At 38.2% G+C, this 20,047-nt stretch overlaps 2 protein-coding genes across 2 annotated transcripts in view; both read right to left on the bottom strand.

Annotated features, from left to right (window-relative positions):
* The window catches only part of CPLANE1 (ciliogenesis and planar polarity effector complex subunit 1), a 55,251-nt gene extending 50,446 nt beyond the window's left edge, over window positions 1–4,805 (bottom strand). The window contains exons 1-6 of the mRNA XM_069880143.1: window positions 4,670–4,805; window positions 3,686–3,821; window positions 3,381–3,500; window positions 2,287–2,513; window positions 1,746–1,852; window positions 431–587 (exon numbers count right to left, since the gene is read on the bottom strand). Of these exons, the coding sequence (XP_069736244.1) occupies window positions 431–587; window positions 1,746–1,852; window positions 2,287–2,513; window positions 3,381–3,500; window positions 3,686–3,821; window positions 4,670–4,756 (834 nt within the window). The 5' untranslated portion in view covers window positions 4,757–4,805. The remainder of the gene's footprint in view (window positions 1–430; window positions 588–1,745; window positions 1,853–2,286; window positions 2,514–3,380; window positions 3,501–3,685; window positions 3,822–4,669) is intronic.
* Window positions 4,806–8,744: 3,939 nt separating this feature from the next.
* The window catches only part of NUP155 (nucleoporin 155), a 33,251-nt gene continuing 21,948 nt past the window's right edge, over window positions 8,745–20,047 (bottom strand). Inside the window, exons 23-35 of the mRNA XM_069879890.1 lie at window positions 19,076–19,267; window positions 18,297–18,435; window positions 17,501–17,636; window positions 16,966–17,119; window positions 16,588–16,692; window positions 16,310–16,464; window positions 15,684–15,813; window positions 15,325–15,438; window positions 14,738–14,858; window positions 13,479–13,589; window positions 11,334–11,470; window positions 10,508–10,608; window positions 8,745–9,284 (exon numbers count right to left, since the gene is read on the bottom strand). Of these exons, the coding sequence (XP_069735991.1) occupies window positions 9,146–9,284; window positions 10,508–10,608; window positions 11,334–11,470; window positions 13,479–13,589; window positions 14,738–14,858; window positions 15,325–15,438; window positions 15,684–15,813; window positions 16,310–16,464; window positions 16,588–16,692; window positions 16,966–17,119; window positions 17,501–17,636; window positions 18,297–18,435; window positions 19,076–19,267 (1,734 nt within the window). The 3' untranslated portion in view covers window positions 8,745–9,145. The remainder of the gene's footprint in view (window positions 9,285–10,507; window positions 10,609–11,333; window positions 11,471–13,478; window positions 13,590–14,737; window positions 14,859–15,324; window positions 15,439–15,683; window positions 15,814–16,309; window positions 16,465–16,587; window positions 16,693–16,965; window positions 17,120–17,500; window positions 17,637–18,296; window positions 18,436–19,075; window positions 19,268–20,047) is intronic.

Genomic DNA, 20,047 nt, shown 5'->3' with positions numbered 1-20,047 from the left:
CTAAATAATCTGGTCCATATTCCCTGTCATCATTAGCACTAAAGACTACTTTAAGATTTGGCCTCTTAGTTGTTAGGAGGAACAAATTATGAAGTGGGAACATAACCTCCAGTACATGTTAGGCTGAGGCTTGATTGAGAATCATTCATAATCTTTGCAAATACAATGCAGTAAGTGGAATTCATTTCTTTACCATTGTATTTCTCGAAGATGAGAAATTATAGAGGGGCTGACATGGACTTCTTAACAGAAAACCAGCATTCAAAAATTACAAGTTGTAGCAGAAGTTTTTAGCTAAAGATATCATTGTGAATACAATCACACATATCAACAAGAATGCAGAAAAAACATTCCTAAAAATGTGTTATTAAATCCTTTCAAATTCATTCAAACTGAAATATTAACTTAAATGACCTACTGTCTTCCATACCTTTGGATCAGTTTGATTAACAGCCACTGCAAGTGTAAGTCCATCTCTAGCAAAGGCACATAGCAAAGCTCCTCTTGACTTGACAGACACACACCGAGGAACCAAATTAACAAGAGAACAAGTCTGCTGTACCCAGTGGATTTGGTATGGCAAAGAACTGGATACCCAAAGAAGACAACAGAACCAAGAGGTTACTCAGTTATGCTAAATGTGATGATCCATATATAGCAAATACTACGCAAGACAAAACCACATACAGCATGAATCATTTTTATGCTACTTTTCTTCAAAAACCTTTGTATTTGCATGAGTTTAAACAACATGGCTGAGCACTGAGAATTACTTTTATGGGATCAGAATATAAATAATGTGTAAAACAAGCAAATAAATACAGATGAATTCCACATAATTAAGGCACTTGCATTCTAGCCAGGAACAGTTTCCTTAGCTGCTGTAACAGCATCCACCATAGAATACTCAGAATTTGAAGCTGAAAATCAACAGGATGCTGCTCTGAACAAAGATGATCATGGGAAGTATTAAAAGTCAGGCTGGACTGGGCTTCCAGCAACCCAACCTAGTGAAAGCTGTTCCTCTCATGGCAGGAGAGTTGGACTAGACAACCTTTAAAGTTCCCCTCCGAGCCAAGACATCTCATAATCCTAAAAAGATTTAAAATACGATAGAAAATACAAGATTCTGTCTGGCACAATGCCACCCAACAGACAAAAAATAATAATGAAAAAATAAATTAACCATTAAAAATACAAAATGAATCAATGTTATGCTCTATTTAACTTTTCATATTACCACAAAGACATTACTGTGGTACGGAACTGAATGAAGAATAGGGCAAGGAGGACATACTAACTGAGTTAGTATGAAAAAGGACACCATTTAACAAAAGCAGTGGTACCACGTCAAGGGTGGGGAAAAATTTTAGCAAGTTACTCAAGTTACACTTGCAGAGGACATACCCATTTAAACTCAAAACATACATGTATCTCAATAAGGAAGAGGAATGAGACGATACAACTAGTTTTTATTTATGTGTAAGTTAATAATGAAGTATGGAATACATACATAAAGGCTGTTACATTAACCACATCTAAATGCTTGAAAATGACCATATTTGTCCATATATGCAACCATAATTTGGCATGTTATGAACATACCCATGCAGACATAAGGAAGCGCTTGCAACCACAGGCTAATTGGACATAAATGTAGAGGAGTTCAATTGCAGTTCTGAATCCCAGCTCTAAAGCACTTCAGAATAAATGTCCTCCTCATAAGCTAATATCTTCAAACTTACCTAACATATTTAAAGCTATTTTCATGCCACCGAATAATCAAAAATGTGAGCACCAAACATTCTCCAGAGTAAAAAACAAAAGAGCACAAACAGCAATCACCCAGTATCTGTGGGAAAAAAACACAACCATAATCAGAATAAACTCAAATGCCTGGTTAAACACAATCTTATCTTTAGTTATTTATATTTTTAGATTAATACCTACTACAATTCAAATAAATAACATAAATACAGAATCACATAATTATAGAATAGTTTGTGTTGGAAAAGACCTTAAAGATCACTCAATTCCACCCCCTGGCCATGGGCATAATGTTATCATTCAGAAATATAAAGGCTGGCGAGAATATTACTGGGCCAGATAAACTTTGATCTGATCTAGTATGCCTGTTCTTATGTTGTCATTAAATCCCATATGAACTGAATGATTAAGCCTACACACAACACCAACAAGGCAGAAATAGCACTCAAAATTCACTGAAGCTTCTGTGGCTCTAATTTACTTAAGAGATTAAATGACTGTGTTAGGGCCTATTTTTACCTCATTTTGTATGAAAGCAGCATGCACTCCTATTTCTTTTTCTTCAGTAGAAGGCAACATGACTGATTCATCAGGCAAAATTTGTGTCCAATGCCCAGAAGAATTTTTACAAGAGGCTGTATTTTCGTGTTCTGTGCTCTCCCACAAAAAGACACATGCTGTAGGAGTAGTTAACAGTGCCTTTCTGCCATCTCCAGATACATACAAGTACAATCGCATTAAACACTCTAGGAAAAAAAAAACAACAAACACAACAATGTGCCAAATAGTTTCTGCTCCTCTGTTAGACTTAGATTCAAAAAGAAAGGAGAGAGGAATTATTTTTTTTCACTACCACAAAAAATCCAAGCCACCACCTTTAGAAGCTTTTCTTCCCAGCATCATCACTGATGCTAGGATTTTGGGCAGCAGTAAAAACAGATGAGATGCCTATATTTTATGCATTTTATGACTTGTATTTCCCACATGACTCAACCATTACAGTTGTTAACCTGAGACCTTCTTTCTCGAAATCCATCTTTCATGAAAACAATTAACAAATATGTGAGTGCTCTACTATTTATTACCTTCAGCTCCTAAACGTGCTACTGATCTTTCCTGATATTACAGAATTGCTGCACAATACTTCCCTTTACAACCTTGTATCAGTGAGATCATGCAACGCACAACAAAAACTGATAATTCAGTTTGCAAATATGCAACTTCAAATTACTCTCTCCAGTTAGCATCATAAAAATCTATCTCCAGAATAAACTTCAAATTATATGTACAGCATTTACATCAAACGTATATCTGCTCTAAGACATTCATACCGTAGTAAGGAATGCTTTTCTATAGTTAAAGACTAACCATTAATAAAAAAGTATTTACTGTACTTAAAAATAAATAACTATTTACAGGAGATTACTAAGTAAAAAAAACCTGTACCATTCAAGTGTTAAAAAAGACATTCCTCAAAGCTTAGCTAGCATACAAATTATACAAATGCAAAACAATGTGAGAATATAGCTTTCACTTGTGCAATAACACTTAACAAAAGGAAAATCACTTCTGCTCTATTCCATTTTTCAAAAGTTTTTTGAAAAAAACCTTACCTTGTGCTGCTGCAACTACCTTCCTAGACTCTTCAATTGCTGGCACAATTTTCAAGCAGTCTTGATCTTTATTCCAAAGAAATAGCTCTCCTGTTGTAAGTAGTCCTGCCAACCAAGCACCTGTGTAATCAAGGGAGAGATGTTTTGAGGAATAGTTTTGAAGAGTACTTAAAATTACTTTCCTTCCATCTTAGCCACAGTTCTAAAGATGACAGTGAACTAGCAGATCTTTTAGATATTGTACCTTTCCAAACCGTTACAACAACAAAATAACATGAGTTTATCACATAGAAGATATACTTAACCATTTCTTGATGTTGTTAAAACAACAACATTTTTCAACAATGACTGTAGCTGAGGGATTTTCTTCTTTGTCTTTCCTGATGCCAGGTTAATTTCATTTATCTGTTTATCATCTAGAAGAAAAACAGTCTCTTTTTCCTGTTGAAAGAAAAAAGGTCATCTTGGTTTTTAAAACATTATTTTCTATGTAAACATGCAAAATAATGAAGATATAAAAAATGTTAGAAAAAAATAATTAAAAAAAAAGAAAATATGTTTCAGCTGCAATTGCCATACTAACTTCATTCTTTGGTATATTTGCTTTACAGTAAAATACCATATCTAGCATTGGCTGACATAGATGATGAATTTAGTTCACAAGTTTCAAACTATCAAACTAATTCTACAATCATCATTAAAAGTTCTTAGAAGCACCTCAACTGAACTACCTCCAACAAACAAGAACACAACAACAAATTAGACACAAGTTATCTTGTCTGGCAGCGCTTAATTCAGTGAGATTTTTTGTGTGATTTCAATAGAAGAAGGTATTGGCCTTATACAGTTACCTACTTAAATTCAGGTATATATTAGAAGAAGGGGAAAAAATTATTCTCCTTTTATCAAAAAATCTTAAACAAGCATATCTTTGAATGGATGCAGGACCCCATGTGAAAAGAATTTTTGTTCACCATTTCCTGCAATGTATCGTCAAAAAGTTTATTAAAAATGAGAACCATCAAAAAAACAACCTCATATAAGGGAAAGGTCTTTTGTAAAAATCAGGCTCTCCATTGTTTATCTGAGAAATTCTGAACCTCCAGATTCGAGTCAGAAAGACAAAAAAATCAAACTCTTATTTCAATAACTCTTAAGCAGGGTACGCTCAAATCATTTCCCGAGGCTTTTTTTACCCTCCTTCCTGTAAACAGAAGTGTAAAGTAATATATAATTTAAAAACCTCTTCTTTACAGGATTTTATTTAAATAGAAGTTCATTACACTTACCTGTCCAATCCATGAGATGCGAGGCCATGGCTTTCTTTGCTTGATACTCGTAGAGAGAAGAACATCTAGCTTAATCTCCATTCCCATCAAACCTCTAGGTAACCATTATAAAGAAAAGCAAGCAGTGGCTTTTTCACATACCTAGAGAGAATTGGAAGAAGAAAAAAAAATAAAAAAAAGGAGACAATTTATTATTTGGGGGCTGGAAGCAGAAGATGGGAATCTAGACACAAACTCTTAACTATAACAGCTTTCTATTAAATACAAGAGGAATTGATGCTTATCTGTATATCCAAACTAGCACAACTATTTCCATAGCTCACAGGCGATTTGCAGTACATCCATCCAGACTGCATGCTTGTTCCAGAAGGAGCTAAGAGAAAGGAACCACAATACAAAGTACCTCATTGAAAGCGCCAATAAGGATGCAGAAAGTGAGGGAAACAGCTTCCCAAGCACAAGAGGGCATCCCCACCTTGACAAGACCTCAGACCACTGGCTGACAGAGGTGGGACACAACACCCCACAGCTTGGGCCACGGGGTGACAAGGGCAGTGTGGGACATCTCACACCTTGGGCAGAGGCGTGACAGAGATGGGGAGGAGCACCCCACAGCTCAGGGTGACAGAGGGGGTGCAGTACAGCACAGCACACACCTCAGGCTGAGGGGGGACAGAGGTGGTGTGGAACAGCCCACAGCTGGGGCTGAGGAGGGAACAGGGCAGTACAGTGCATGTGACGCCTCAGGGTGACAGGGGCTGGGGGTGCAATGCACCCTACCCCTAACAGGACCACTGCAGCTGCCCAACACACCAGGGAACTCGCTCAGAGGGCAGCCCTGATGAGAGTCAGTGGGATAAGCGGATTCTGTGGAGTGGGATGGAGTGGGATGGTGTGGGTGTGCCTGCGCATGTGTGAGTGCCTGTGTGTGTGTGCATGTCTGTGTGTGTGTGTGTGCCTGGGGGTGTCTGTGGGTCTGTGTGAGCGTCTGTGTGTGTGCCTGTGTGCGCATCTGTCTGCCTGCACATGTCTGTCTGTCTGTGTATGTCTGCGTGCATCTCTGTCTGTGTGCGTCGGAGCATCTGTGTGTGCATCTGTGTGTCTGTGTGTGCATCTCTGTGTGTGTGTGTGCATCTGTGTGTGCGTCTGTGTGTCTGTGTGTGCGTCTGTGTCTTAGTGTCTGTATGTGTGCGTGCCTATGTCTGTGCAACTGTCTGTGTGTGCATCTGTGTGTCTATGTGTGCATCTGTGAGTGTGTCTTAGCGTCTGTGTGTGTGTCTGTGAGTGTGTGTGTGCCTCTGTCTCTGTGACTGTGTCTGTGCATCTGTGTCTTAGTGTCTGTGTGTGTGCGTGCCTATGTCTGTGCAACTGTCTGTGTGTGCATCTGTCTGTCTGTGTGTGTCTGTGTCTTAGTGCCTGTGTCTCTGTGTGTGTCTGTGCATCTGTGTGTGCGTCTGTGTGTGCATGTGTGTGTCTGTGCGTCTGTCTGTGTCTTAGTGCCTGTGTCTGTGTGTCTGTGTGTCTGTCTGTGCGCCTCTGTGTGTGTCTGTGCATCTGTGTGTGCCTCTGTGAGTGTGTCTTAGTGTCTGTGGGTCTGTCTGTGCGCGCCTATGTCTGTGCGACCGTATCTGTGTGTGCATCCGTCTGTCTGTATGCGCGTCTGTGCCTTAGTGCCTGTGCCGCTGTGGGGGTGTGTGTCCGTGCCCGCGTGTGTCGGTCGGTCTGTCCTTCCCCCCCGCCCCGGCCCGGACGCCCCACACTCACCCGGCCCGCGCCCGCCACGCGCCGGCGGGACGTCCAGGCGCACGCGCGAGGGAGCCCCGCCCACCGCGCGCCGTGACGTCACGTAGCCCCGCCCATATCGCATCGTAGGTCTCGTGGCCACGCCCCCCGCCGGGCCGTAGAGCCCCGTTCAGCCCCGCCCCCCGCGTTGCCATGGCACCGTAGCCCCCGCCCCCCGCCCCGCCCCCCGCCCCTCCCGTTGTCATCAGCCCGTGGAGAGGGGGCGGAGGGACCGGCCGTCCCTATAAAATGGTTGGACTCGATGATACAACGTCTTCTCCAACCTGGTGATTCTATGAAACACAAGCTTTAGGGCCAGCAGACTGTCGCTTGGTGTCCTCGGCTCGGAGCGAGGCTCCCATTCCCTACGGCAGCTCCGCTCCTGTCACTTCAGAGTAGTTTGGGCTGGAAGGGACCTTAAAGCCCACCCAGTTCCATCCCCCCCGCCACGGGCAGGGACACTTCCCACCACCCCAGGCTGCCCAAGCCCCATCCTGCCTGGCTTTGAACACCTCACAGCTTCCCTGGGCAACCTGTGTCAGTGCCTCATCACCCACGCAGGAAAAAAATTCTTCCAATACCTAATATACGTCTGCCCTCTTGCAGCTTAAAGCCATTCCTTTTCCTCCTATCACTGCACTCCCTAATAAAGAGACCCTTCGCAGCTGTCCTTCAGGCCTCCTTTAAGCACTTGGAAGGTCGCTAGGAGGCCTCCCCGTAGACTTCTCTTCTCCAGGCTAAACAACCCTAACTGTCTCAGCCCTTCCTCACACAGGAGGTGCGCCATCCCTTTATCTTCATGGCCCTCCTCTGGGCTCACTCTAACAGATCCATGTCTTTCCTGTGCTGAAAGCTCCAGAACTGGACACAATACTCCAGGTGAGGTCTCACAAGAGCAAAGCAGAGGGTCAGAATCCCGTCCCTCAACCTGCTGGTCACACTTTCAGTGCAGCCCAGGATACCGTTGACTTTATTTTCTGCAAGTGGAAATTGCTGCATCATGTTGAACTTCTCATCCACCAGCACTTTCAAGTCTTTCCCTTCAGAGCTGCTCACAGTCCATTCTCTGCCCAGCCTGTATTTGCACTTTCCTTAATCACAATCTTGATGGAGAATGAGTACCACCGGGACACAAAGTAAAAAGACCAACAAAAGTAATCATCCAGTTATTGGCAACTTTGTTAATGGTAAGTGGTTCAGGTCTCTGTTGGTCAGTTTCTTCCCTCTCCTCTGATCTCATGTTTCCACTCCTTCAGACTCTGGTAAATAGAACCAGTCACTTTTCCATTCAAGGACAGAGCAAGTGCTATGAAATCTCTACACTGAAGGTGTGAATATCAACTGCAATTCTTGAAGCACCTTGAAACATTCTTAAGTTGAAGAACTTAATACTGGCAGAGGCATTTTTATTATATCAACTGGAAAACAAACAAACAAATGCCTGAAAATCATTAGAATGCACCTGGCAATTCACAGGGCAATAGATTTAGTGGCTGTACTTTAAAACAAAACTTTACAGCATAGTAAAGATCTGCTAGTAAAAGCTGTAAGTAGATAACTTGCATGTAAATAAATTTCTTAATCCATAGTTCTTTTTTCCTGTTGTTTTTTTCCCCCAGCACTTGTGACATGTATCAGCTACTCCTTTTCCTGATAAAAAAAAGACAATAATCAACACTACAGGCCTAATTTGCGTTTTTTCCCCCCACTAAGTATCTGTCTAAACTCTAAACTTACATGAAGAAGTTACTCGAGAAAGACTACTGACGAACATGAACTGGTAATTGCTTATGCATGTTATATAGAGGTTTTGTTGTTGAATATGTACACAATGCACAGGAGTAAACCAGACAAAAATTTCCTGGTAGGATGAGATTATAAAATCTTAGGAAGCATGCGTACAGGGTGTAGCTTCACACCTTTTAAGAAATATACCCAATTTCGTGCAAGTGTATCTACAATGAAAGTAGACAGAAGTCAGTCCTTGACTTCTTTACTCAGTTTCAATAGATAGTACATATTTATTAAAATGGAACAGGGAAACAATCTGAAGGGCTTTCAATACTGTATTATCATTTTCAATACAAATTAGATACCTAGTTTCTGTAGTTTCATTCCAAACTGTTTAGACAGGCAGGCTGTGTTTAAAGTGGCCATTAGGAAATTATGAGTAACTTTGTTGGTGAAAGACCTGTCAATAAACTCATGCAGAGAGTTATGATTGCATAACTACTCCGGGGTAAGACCACACTAAGAACCTGACTCATGTATATGTGCTTTTGTTATCATCTCACCTTCTGCAGTTGTCCTTTCTTGTTTTGAACAGCTATCAAGTAGATTTTACTTCCTACTCTTCTCCAATATTTTATGTTAAGAAAAATAAAATAATTTCCAAATATTTTTAATCTTCAAGGGAATGATCACACAATGGACTTCATTTCAGCAGTATAAAAAAAGCTTCCTATTGTTAAAAAATTTGGTAGAAACTCATTTGTCACATGTACATTCTACAATTTGTAGATACCTTTAGAATAGCATGAATACAGGCCACACAATTAATAACTGCAGCAGGAGATACAACTTTCTCAGAATTTCTCTCTGCGGATTTGTTCTTCCAGAGACTCAGTGTAGACATCTGAACTTATAATAGTCATTTTATCTGAGCCAATGATTCATTTATTGTATTGTAGTCAATCAGTGAAGCCGTTCTAATTTAGCCTGTAGTGATTTAAAATTCCCAATAGTAGTCTGCACCGTTAATGTTGGACTCATAGATTGAAGTTCAACCAGGTAGCAACTAACAGCATCCAAACAAACATTCGTGAATCGTCGCCTGTAAAGAAAACACAGAATAATAATGAGCGCCTTTTTTGTTTCTGTAAATTAGAATTCATCTGAAATAGTAAATGAGTATTCCTTGCGATTTAATGGAATAACATATGAAAAAGACATCTGTCAACTGCTTTTCAGTATTTAATGATTTATCAGAAAAATTATTTTTTGAAATCTAATGCTTATGATGAAGACAGAATCAGAAAATAAATGAATCATTACTATTTAACCGATATTAAATACGAATAATGACATGATAATTAATAGCAACACAAATATTTACTTTAATATTTAGATATTACTTTATTTATGAATATTACCAATGTGTAACTTATAAATTGCTGTGTAAATTAATATATCGAAAACTGGTATCAAATTACAACAATTTAGGTATTAATAGCTAAGTAGATATTAGAATTAGACAACATTCACTAAAGTTCTAAGAAGTTAAGAGTATCTAAATCAGTTAACCATAAAAGACAAAAGTGAGAAAAGATGGACGTAAACTCTGTATGTGAACATGGGATATTTACATGTATAGTTTCAAGAGAATCAGAAGTTATGGTTAGAAGAGTTATCAAGATTTTTCCTAGTTCTGCTCATTGTTTCTGAGACAAGATTGTTCTAACTTAGGTTTGTCTAGTCTATTCACAAAAGCTGCCAAAACTGGAGACTCCATTACACACAGGCAGCTTGCTCAAGTACACAGCTATTCTTCTAGCTAGAAATTTTTTCTAATATTAAACATGAATTGTCTCTAGTTGCAGACTAAGCAGAATTTTAGTTTTGGAGAATGATTCATCACCAGCCTCTTAAAAACAATTTTGGAAGATTTATCCTTATGTTTAGTCTTTTTTTTTTTTCAGAATACAAGAACTCAGTGTTTCTAGCCTTTCTTCATTAAACTGTTTGCAGTTCTCATTTTTTGCTCACTTCTCCCAGATTCTCTCAAACTTGCCTGCACTACTTCTTTAAGTATGTAGCCAAAATATAAAAAATAATCCTCTCAGTTCTCCTGAATCTTCAGTGAATTGGAGCAAATTATCTTTACTGAAGTAGTTTATAGGGAGGTGCCTCAAGTTCCTACCAAACGGTTTTGAATGAGGAGTCTGTTAGGAAACAAACACTAAATATATCCAAGAGAAGAAAATACAAGTTTTGGGGATTCGCTTTGAGATATTTTGTATCTTTCACTGTTTACCAGGATATAGTAGCCTTCTTTACCTCAGAACAACTTTGCTTGGATCTTGTACATATCCTGACAATAATATGTGAATACACTCCAAAAGGTGTAAAGGCTTTTTCATTCTATTCCAGTATGGATCCTAAAAAAAAAAAATCAAGGAGACAAGCATTAAGGAGACATGAAAAAAATGAAAGTCTGTATGTACAAATTGCCAGTCATGGGAATTATTTATTCCTTGAAACAAAAATAGATATTCTATCTTAATCCATACTAAGTCTATATTTAAGGACTATTTTGACTTTTGTGTACTAAAACATACATGAATTTAATTCAACATTACCTAACAGTTGGCAAAGTAATAGATTTTAGGAAGCTCTGAATTCCTTACACTGTAAGCAATCTGGGTAAAAAGAAGCAAATCAACCTTTTAAGTCTGTTCTACAACTCTGATGTTAAAAACATGACTTCGTATTATTTTTGCCCATTGCATTGATTAGACATCAGTTAGTAATACAGAAAATTAATAGTAATACAGAAAATTAATAGTAAACAAATAAAATTTAATATATTCAAGATACGTTGTTCCTTCTGCACCATAAAAATTCTAATCATATTTGATTCTAAATCATCCTTAAGTGAAGTAGAAGGATTAACAGTCTTCCTCATACTTCAGGACTGAGGTGAATAAAATCAACAGTGGGAAAAAAAGAAGCATTAAAAGGCTTTAAGTAAAAAAACAAGAAAAACAAAAGCTATCAGGTTGACATTTTGATATTTCACACTTCAAATTATCTTGTTTCACACTAAAGACAAACCTTGATACTAATTCAAAACTGTATTTTTATTTTGTGGCTGTTTCCTTACCCGTGCTTTAAACAACTGGTCATACACTTCAAGCAGTCTTGGCAATGGCACTCCAATTTCTTGCATGGTACATGTTACAAAACCTACGTCCCAGTTCAAAGTGCAGACCTGTTGCTCTAGAAACTGCACTAAAAAGTCTGGAGAAGAAAAACAATGAGATGTTTAGAATCCAACTCATTAATGAGAGTCTAGCAAAGAAATGCATCTGAAAGTGCATTAAACTCCAAGTTTAATTTTCTGTCTTTCACACAGTTGGCACCTTTCTCCTGTGGAGAATATGTAACAGTTTCCCTTAGTCCATACTGATGAAAGGATATGCACAATGTAACTACCTCCAAAGATGAAATTAAACTATTGGCAATATATGACAGGGATTACTCATAGTAAGTACTTCATTACAATTCTGCCATGGAGCCTTGCTGTTAAGGAAAGCTTGTTATTTTTTGTTTCAGCACTAAAGAATACACATATTATTGTGTCATTGGTTAGAATAGTCAGCAACACTACTTCAAATTTTATCATGTTTAAGTATCAGTGTCAACAACATATTGGTCAGCACTAAATGTCCTTTAATACAAGATCTATGTTCTTCAATAAAAGAACATTTACTGCTGAAGAATATATTTCCCAGTTTCTTACATAACACCAAGTTGTCGAAACACGTGAGCACCTCAAACAGAGAGAAAAGCTCCAGAAAATGATCTAGAATTCTCCTGAAATCTGCACTTAGAATGTGTCCCTGCAGATAGGAGTCAATGCTTCAAAAGACAGCAGATAAATGTAGTTGCCTAAAATCTTCCTAAACCTATATACATGTTTTTACCTTGTACTTTAATACAAACAAACTTCACAGCTTTCGAAACGGGATCTGAACAGCCACCAAGAAACAACTGCCACTGTCTTTTAAGCATCATAGAATAAACAGGCTGGAAGAGACTCACCAGCTCATCCAGTCCAACCATTCCTATCAAACACTAAACCATGCCCCTTAGCACCTCGTCCACTCATGCCCATGCCTCCAGGGAAGGTGACTCAACCACCTCCTTGGGCAGCCTCTGCCAGTGCCCAATGACCCTTTCTATGAAGAATTTTTTCCTGATGTCCAGCCTAAACCTCCCCTAGCGGAGCTTGAGGCCATTCCCTCTTGTCCTGTCCCCTGTGACTTGGGAGAAGAGGCCAGCACCCTCCTCTCTACAACCTCCTTTCAGGTAGTTGTAGAGAGCAATGAGGTCTCCCCTCAGCCTCCTCTTCTCCAGGCTAAACAACCCCAGCTCTCTCAGCTGTTCCTCATAAGGCCTGTTCTCCAGCCCCTTCACCAGCTTTGTTGCTCTTCTCTGGTCTCGCTCCAGAGCCTCAACATCCTTCTTGTGGTGAGGGGCCCAGAACTGAACACAGGATTCAAGGAGCGGTCTCACCAGCGCCGAGTACAGAGGGAGAACTTCCCTGAACCTGCTGGTCACGCCGTTTCTGATACAAGCCAAGATGCCATTGGCCTTCTTGGCCACCTGGGCACACTGCTGGCTCATGTTCAGTCGCTGTCTACCAACACCCCCAGGTCCCTCTCCTTGAGGCAGCTTTCTAGACAGACTTCTCCTAGTCTGTAGCACTGCTTAATTTACTCTCCACTCAGGGTGAAAAACTATAAATTCTGGTTAAATCCTTAAATAAATTCTAGGAAAAACTGCATGTGTAAAAAACTGTCATGGTTCTGTAATCATACAATCACACCATGTTTACACAGAGGCCAATAAGATTTCCACTACTACTTTCTGGCTAACCTCCCTCTCCTCAATACCTTGAAAGTCACTGCGATAATAAGCAAGAAACACAATGCTTTTGCACCATATTTCCTGGACAAAATTGAAAAGTACTGCCCAGCGACCCACAGGATCAACACAATTAGTACTGACAGCTGCAATAATTTGTTGCTTCAGCTACAGCATAATATTACAGAAGTAACTACAGTAATTATGTATTACAAGCATATAATTAGGTATCACAAAACTATCAATATTCTTTCCTTTTAGAGTTTTTTAATGACAGACATTTCTTAGGTTAAAATTTTTTTTTAAGAAGCTAAAAAGAAAGCCGAGACCCATTCCTGTAATGGTTATGTTTATCTACTATGCAGCCTAAACAACTTGCCTAAAGGAAAGTAACGGGGTGTGCCAGCATAGATCTTGCCAAGCAGCACCATCTTCAGACTAAATGCTTGCATTCTGTCAGTCGGGCTCAGAGAAACACTATCATTCAACTCTGGAAGTGAAAAGAAATCAGTTAGGGAGACAGTCAGAAAAAAAGTTCCACATTTATAAACAATTAACTCAGGTACTTAAATTACTAACACATCAAAATCTTATGCTATTATCACTGCAAAATCAATGTGCAGAAGTGAAAATGTAACTTTTTTTTCTAGTGCTATTAAAAAATCTTATGCTATTATCTTATCAAAAAATCTTATGCTATTTATCAGTGCAAAATCAATGTGCAGAAGTGAAACTGTAACTTTTTTTCTGGTGTGTATGCAATAGTTAACAGATTTTTATGCTTTTAAGTTCCATGCAAATCTACTTATAAAAGAACCAAAGAAAAACCCCAAACCCTTACCGCCAAACCCATCAACAGCAAATCCACAAAAAGCCCAGTACTGCATAGCTTTTCTCTCAGATCACTGTCAGCACTGTTTGCACAATGGCAACTTTGAGTATAATATTCAAGAAATAAAAACAAATGAACAGGAGTAGACAGTGAATTACCGGCTTATGGTAAAGAGCGAGGCAGATAACCACAGCTAAGTGTCCAGGCTTACAGAGCTGTGCCCACTACCCTGTCTCTCTGTACATAGACAAACCCCTTTTACTTCCACTCCTGCCAACACTACAAAAATGCTCAACTCCCTGAAGATTCTTTAATCTTTATCATTATAAATTTAAATATTGTTATTATAATTTCCTAATAGCAAAGCCTTCAGATAAATTTTCACAGATATTCTAAAGTTATAGAATCACAGAATCATAGAATAACCAGGTTGGAAGAGACCCACCGGATCATCAAATCCAACCATTCCTATCAAAAAAGTTGATACATAAAGGCATCTAAGAACAAGAAGAGATGCAACGACTTCTTAAATGTTATCTGGAATTTGATTATTCAAGGCACACACACAATACGCACCAATATGTATGTAAAAATATTACTCTTCTGTACTTAAGGCACACAAGCCCAAAGGCAATAACATTAATGAATTATAAGCTAGTTACGCTACCAAACATATTACCAAACAGTCCAGAAAAAGAGGCATCTCACTCGGACTTATCATCATGAGCACACAGTCTCAAAAGCTCTAAATTGTACCATTTTCCTATAGTTCTGGTTTGTATCACTCACAGCCCATTAAGACCTACCTTTCTCAATGATCTCTTGCCAGAGAGTTTGCACCAAGATAGGATCAGAATGACCTGCACAATGTATAATTGCAAGCTTACACTCCGAAAGCTTAAAAGGGTCAGCAAATTCTCCATACAGCTGAAAGAGAAGTTATCAGGCTTTACATTTCAAGTAGGATAAAAAGGAAATTTTTTAAATCAGCTTTTTTTTATTTTGCATAGCAGACAGACTAGTAAAATCATGACTTGAGTAACTATTGCAAAATACTATATTTTTTTTTTAACTACTTAATTTCACTTCTTAATCTAAAATCTGGGATTTCATTTAAGTTATTATTAATACCATTAATTTTCTAACAATTCTCCCAATAAATACAGATAGCCAAAGGACTTCACAAAGAAGATAAGCACGTGCAAAGAATTGAAATATTAAAGACAGAAAGAATATCAAAGTACAGGAAAAGACAGTGTACAATAACATGCATTCCAAGACCAGGAACATTGAACTGTCTATTACTTTTCCGAGTCAGCAAAGGATCATTCTTTGTAAAGCATGGCCCCAGAATGTGATAAATTAACCTTTAATATAGAGCAATTTTAATCACCTTGGTTATATCCATCAACTCAGCATCAAGCTGGGAGATTGCATCTTGCACTGAAGAGTGATGAGAATACTGTCGTTGTAATGTTTCTTGTATTTGAAGCTGGATCCTTGCAACCTTGTTTAAAAAGGAAAATATTTCAAGATTGGATTAATCAAAGTTAAGAATACATTCAGAATTAACTTTGACTTATTTAAATGGAGAAATGTCTTTATACCTCAGAGTCTCCTATCAACCGTGCAACTTTGCCACATTGGGAAGAAAGCACAGAAAACTTCCTATGGAACTGGCAATAAAAATGTGCCAATGACATAAAGGCAATAATGCATTTACAGCTAGCTTAGATTAATATTTTTCCTTACTTCCATTTTCTCCTCTAGTTCATGTAGGAATTCCCCATCTGCAGCTATAGAGGATACGGCAGTGGAACTTTTGGCACTTAAAATGGCACGTGCAATGTATTCAAGGCGCTGCTGAAGAGAAATTTCTGTGCTGCAAAACAAATATTGAGAATAAAACAGATACTTAGTCTAATTATTTGAGGGTTATTGATAGTCTAACTAGACTCAGGGAGTTAGTATGTGACTTCTCCCAGTTTCACTAAACCAAGCAGGACATTATCCAACCAGATAAACCCATCTGTGTTGCAGGCTCAGTTCTAGTGTACTTCTCAATCCACTGCTTCACAGTTACATTACTGCATTATAAAATTCTGTGTAAGAAACGACCCTTTAATATGTGATATTTAAAACAGGAAATACATCGCAAACTAACATCTAGTACACAAAACATAATTCCTTTCCAGTAATGGTCTGGATTAAAAGCTAGTATATTCTGTTTATTTGTTTTTCTTGTTTCAGCAAACACCCTTTATATTGGCCTTCTCTTATTCGTGTTCTTCTCTTAAAATACCTACACATACTGGTTCTATTTTAGTTCATTTCTGTTTTCCCCACTTGCCTCAATATATGCAATACATAATCCATACCTATGCAGGTCAGCCAACTTAGCCAAGATTCTGGCTGCATTACTAAAATTCCTATTCTTTTCAAAGTATCTCCACAGTAAATCCATATAACGGACTTTGTTTTGGTCAATCTTGGTCATCCGCACAAGGTAGGGTTCCAAAAAGGGGGCAGTAATCTGCAAAAGTCGAAGACAAAAGAAATGTTTGCTCTTCTTTTTTAAAGGATCAGCATTACTAGAATTAACCCTTCCAGTTCAGAGGAACCAACAAACTATTCAGTTGTAAAGAGATGAGCTCACCTGTAACAGTTTGTCTGCCAAGTCAACTTGTATCAACCAGTTGTAAAGTGCAATACTGAAGAGTTCATCTGTTGAACGCTGAGCCAGCTTTAGCATTTGTTCAAACTAAGGGAAAAGGCCAGAACTATGATTTCAGAAGGGGCTACATTACATCAAGTACTGAATATGTATACAACAATACCTAGGTCCATGTTACTTCATGTCACCATTTGTATGAATGCTCTGCACATAAAGAAGCCAATTCATGACAAACCTTGACTTTTATCTACTTTACAAAACTATTCCATAATTTAAAATAAATAAATAAATAAATTCCACACCCCTTCAAATCATACTGTTTTCTGGAGTGCAGTCACAACTTTTTTGTGAATTTCTTACATGGTGCCCAGCTTCTTCATTGCTTAGCATGTTGGGGTCTGATGATAGCACTGGAGGACCTGGCTTCTTTGGTACACTGGGAGACTGAGGGGCAGCTTTACTTTGATTGACTAACTCTTGAAGGGTGTCAGTGATACACTTGTAGCTGTTCAACCTGTAAACAGAACAAAATAAAAGAAAAGCTTCAGAATTTTCATTGCAACTATATGAAATACTCTTCTCAAATGTCTTCTTGCATGCCATTGTAAACACAATTACTGAAATTTGAAAAGGATAACTCTCAGCTAGTTACCACAACGTAGTTAGTTCTCAATCATCTTTCTAACAAGTATGTATTTAATGTTCAGATCACAATGTTTTCTGTATCTATCTATGACAGTCAAGGCGAGAATGCTGGGCAAAACCATCTGTATTGTGTCCTTTATAAAACACTTGTTTGTCATTACCCTGCACACCTTCCCCAAAATACTTGCTTTTCCAGTGACTTGAAATAAAGCGTCTCATACAATGATAATAAGGTATTCTGAAAACATGCCTTTCTTGAAAAGCTTGGAGTCCAACAACATCTTCTTCTGGTTCACCGTTTTTATAGAAATGAAGGCCAAGACCTTGGGGATCTTTCTTCTCAGCAGCTGTAAGGGAGAGTTCTACGACTCCCTCATAGAAACGCACTAGGAAAAAACCCAACAAATATCACTGCTCATCATTGTATTAAATCTAGGGAAAAATGGTAAGTGGTATCAAACGCTTCCCATTTTAGCAACAACAAAAAAAATAGTCGTATTTACTCTGGTCTGTAGTATACAAGGGTTTATGCCTGTACGTAACCGTTGAGATTGTGTGCAAGTTTGAAGTTACGCATTTGTACAGAGGCTGAAACCATGACTGTTACAACAGTTATATCTATATTTAAACTATGTACTGCCTTCCACTATATAAAACAGGATTTAGAACATTCTTTCAAACAGCAAATTTGGTATAAAACCATACCTGCAAAAGCACAGCCACTTACCCTCCGCTTACATAAAGCCCAACAATTTTCTAAGAACAATTTTATCTTATACATGAAACAAACAGACACTGCACTGTAAAATCAACTGATGGATTTATGTTCATACATAAGAGGGTTTTTTGATTGGCTGGTGAAATCTAGAAAGGCTTCCTTAAACAAGAAGAAATTGAAATATAGTAATTGTAAGAGTTATTAAGGAACTGCTTATGGCAAAACAGTATAAAATACGAAAATGAGTAATCAAAATGAACAAAACAGATGGCATTAAAGGATACTACAGAAACTATTTAACTGAGCACGATCACTGGTTGCCTCTTACCTTGCCTATATTGTGCACAAACATTAGCAAGGTCTACTTGATTGCTGATCTTCTGGTACTCTTTCAGTGACTCTCTTAGCATCTTCTCTTTTTCCAGTTTGCTTTGAGCCTGTCGAGACCGCTGAAGCAGTTCATTTGCCTAAAGACAAGTGATGGGAAAATGGAAGTTACTCCCAGGAAAGCATTATGAACAGACCATGGTTACTGTTGTCAGTTAAGGAGTTATTATTCCAAACTTCAAAGCTGAAACAGTAGAAACATCTCAAAAACACGCCTTCAATATTTGGTAAACTGTTTCCTTGTAGAAGGGTGGTAGAGAGAAGGCCTTAGGAATTAACAAACTTACTCCCCACTCAGTGAATCAGTGACTTTTTTCAAATTTATTTAAGAGTGTCAAAGAGTGAATTTCCTAAAAACGATTACTTTTCCACAAATTCCATGAAACTACATGACAGAAATCAAGAGGCTATGCTGAAGAAAGATGGGAATAAGAACACATTTCATCAACATCAAGAAGATCGTTTTATTAGACATCACACTAGAGGTAGAGACAATCACCACAAACAACTGCCAACGCTTTAAATCAAAGGACACATAATTTTCAGCATTGATACATTACAAGACATAAATATGTACATGACCTACCTTCACTAGTTCTTCTGTTCATGAAATTACTTCAGCATAGTGTTTTAGAAGGATTTACAAGTTGCTCAACTTATCTTATTTGAACATGCTCTAAAGTTCTGTTTTGGCACTTCAAAATCATGAAGTGGGCTTACCTTGGAACACACAGCATCATCAGTGCTATAAAGAAGAGGACAGATATCTTGCAAATGGGCAATGATGCCATCCACAGCAGCGTTATCTCTGATGTAACAGTTTATGAGAGAAGCAATGAGTGCTCCAGTCAACTCTCTGTCTCTAATCACCAAGTCTTTGAAAGCAGTAACCTTTAGATGTTCTTGAAATTCCTGAAGATAGACAAAACTTAATTAGTTCATTGAAGTGTCTACTTTATTCTGTTTAGTAGAAAAATTGTTTCCAGTAAATGAAAACACACAAAACTACCACGACTGAAGTGCACAGCATAGAAGTACATTATTTAAAATACACATTATATAGCAAAATGGAAATAATAAAGCAAGCCCTATCATTGAAAGTGCTAGACCCTTGGATGTCAAAGGACAGTGAGCAGTCCTCTTAGCAGACCTCCTCTGCCACCTTCAAAGGTGTCACTTTTGTTCAGATCTCTGCAATTAAGCATAGGATTAGTAATACCTTTTACTTCACAGGGCACTGTCAGAACGCACATCCTACAAGATGAATAGTATGTCACAGTTTTTAGTAATGGAATCATCTGAGGAATGTCATAGATGAAAAAAATATAAAATGCATTAAGAAGTCTGTGCTCTTTACACTTTTTTTTATTAAATTACATTCAAGGTTTTTATTTTTTTAAATTATTTTTAGGAATACCTGCTCACAGAGTTGCCAGCAGTTTCTATGGCTGATCACTAACAGCATGAAAATACTATAACTAAACCTCTAAACTACTGAAGACAAAGAAAATGGTTCTATTTGTTAAACAATTAGTTTCAATACGAGAGAAAAGCTGTTAGAAATTGTGCTAACTCCCCAAAGCCTCCAGCTTCTGTGAATTTGTAAAGATTAAGATGATGTTCTCTTTATCAACAAAGAATACAGCCTCTCCAATAATCTTTTTTCTACCAAGTGCACAGATAGAATGACTA

The sequence above is a fragment of the Phaenicophaeus curvirostris genome, chromosome Z (assembly GCF_032191515.1).
Source record: "Phaenicophaeus curvirostris isolate KB17595 chromosome Z, BPBGC_Pcur_1.0, whole genome shotgun sequence".
Taxonomy (NCBI): Eukaryota; Metazoa; Chordata; class Aves; order Cuculiformes; family Cuculidae; genus Phaenicophaeus; species Phaenicophaeus curvirostris.
This window is presented reverse-complemented; position numbering and strand designations above follow the sequence as displayed.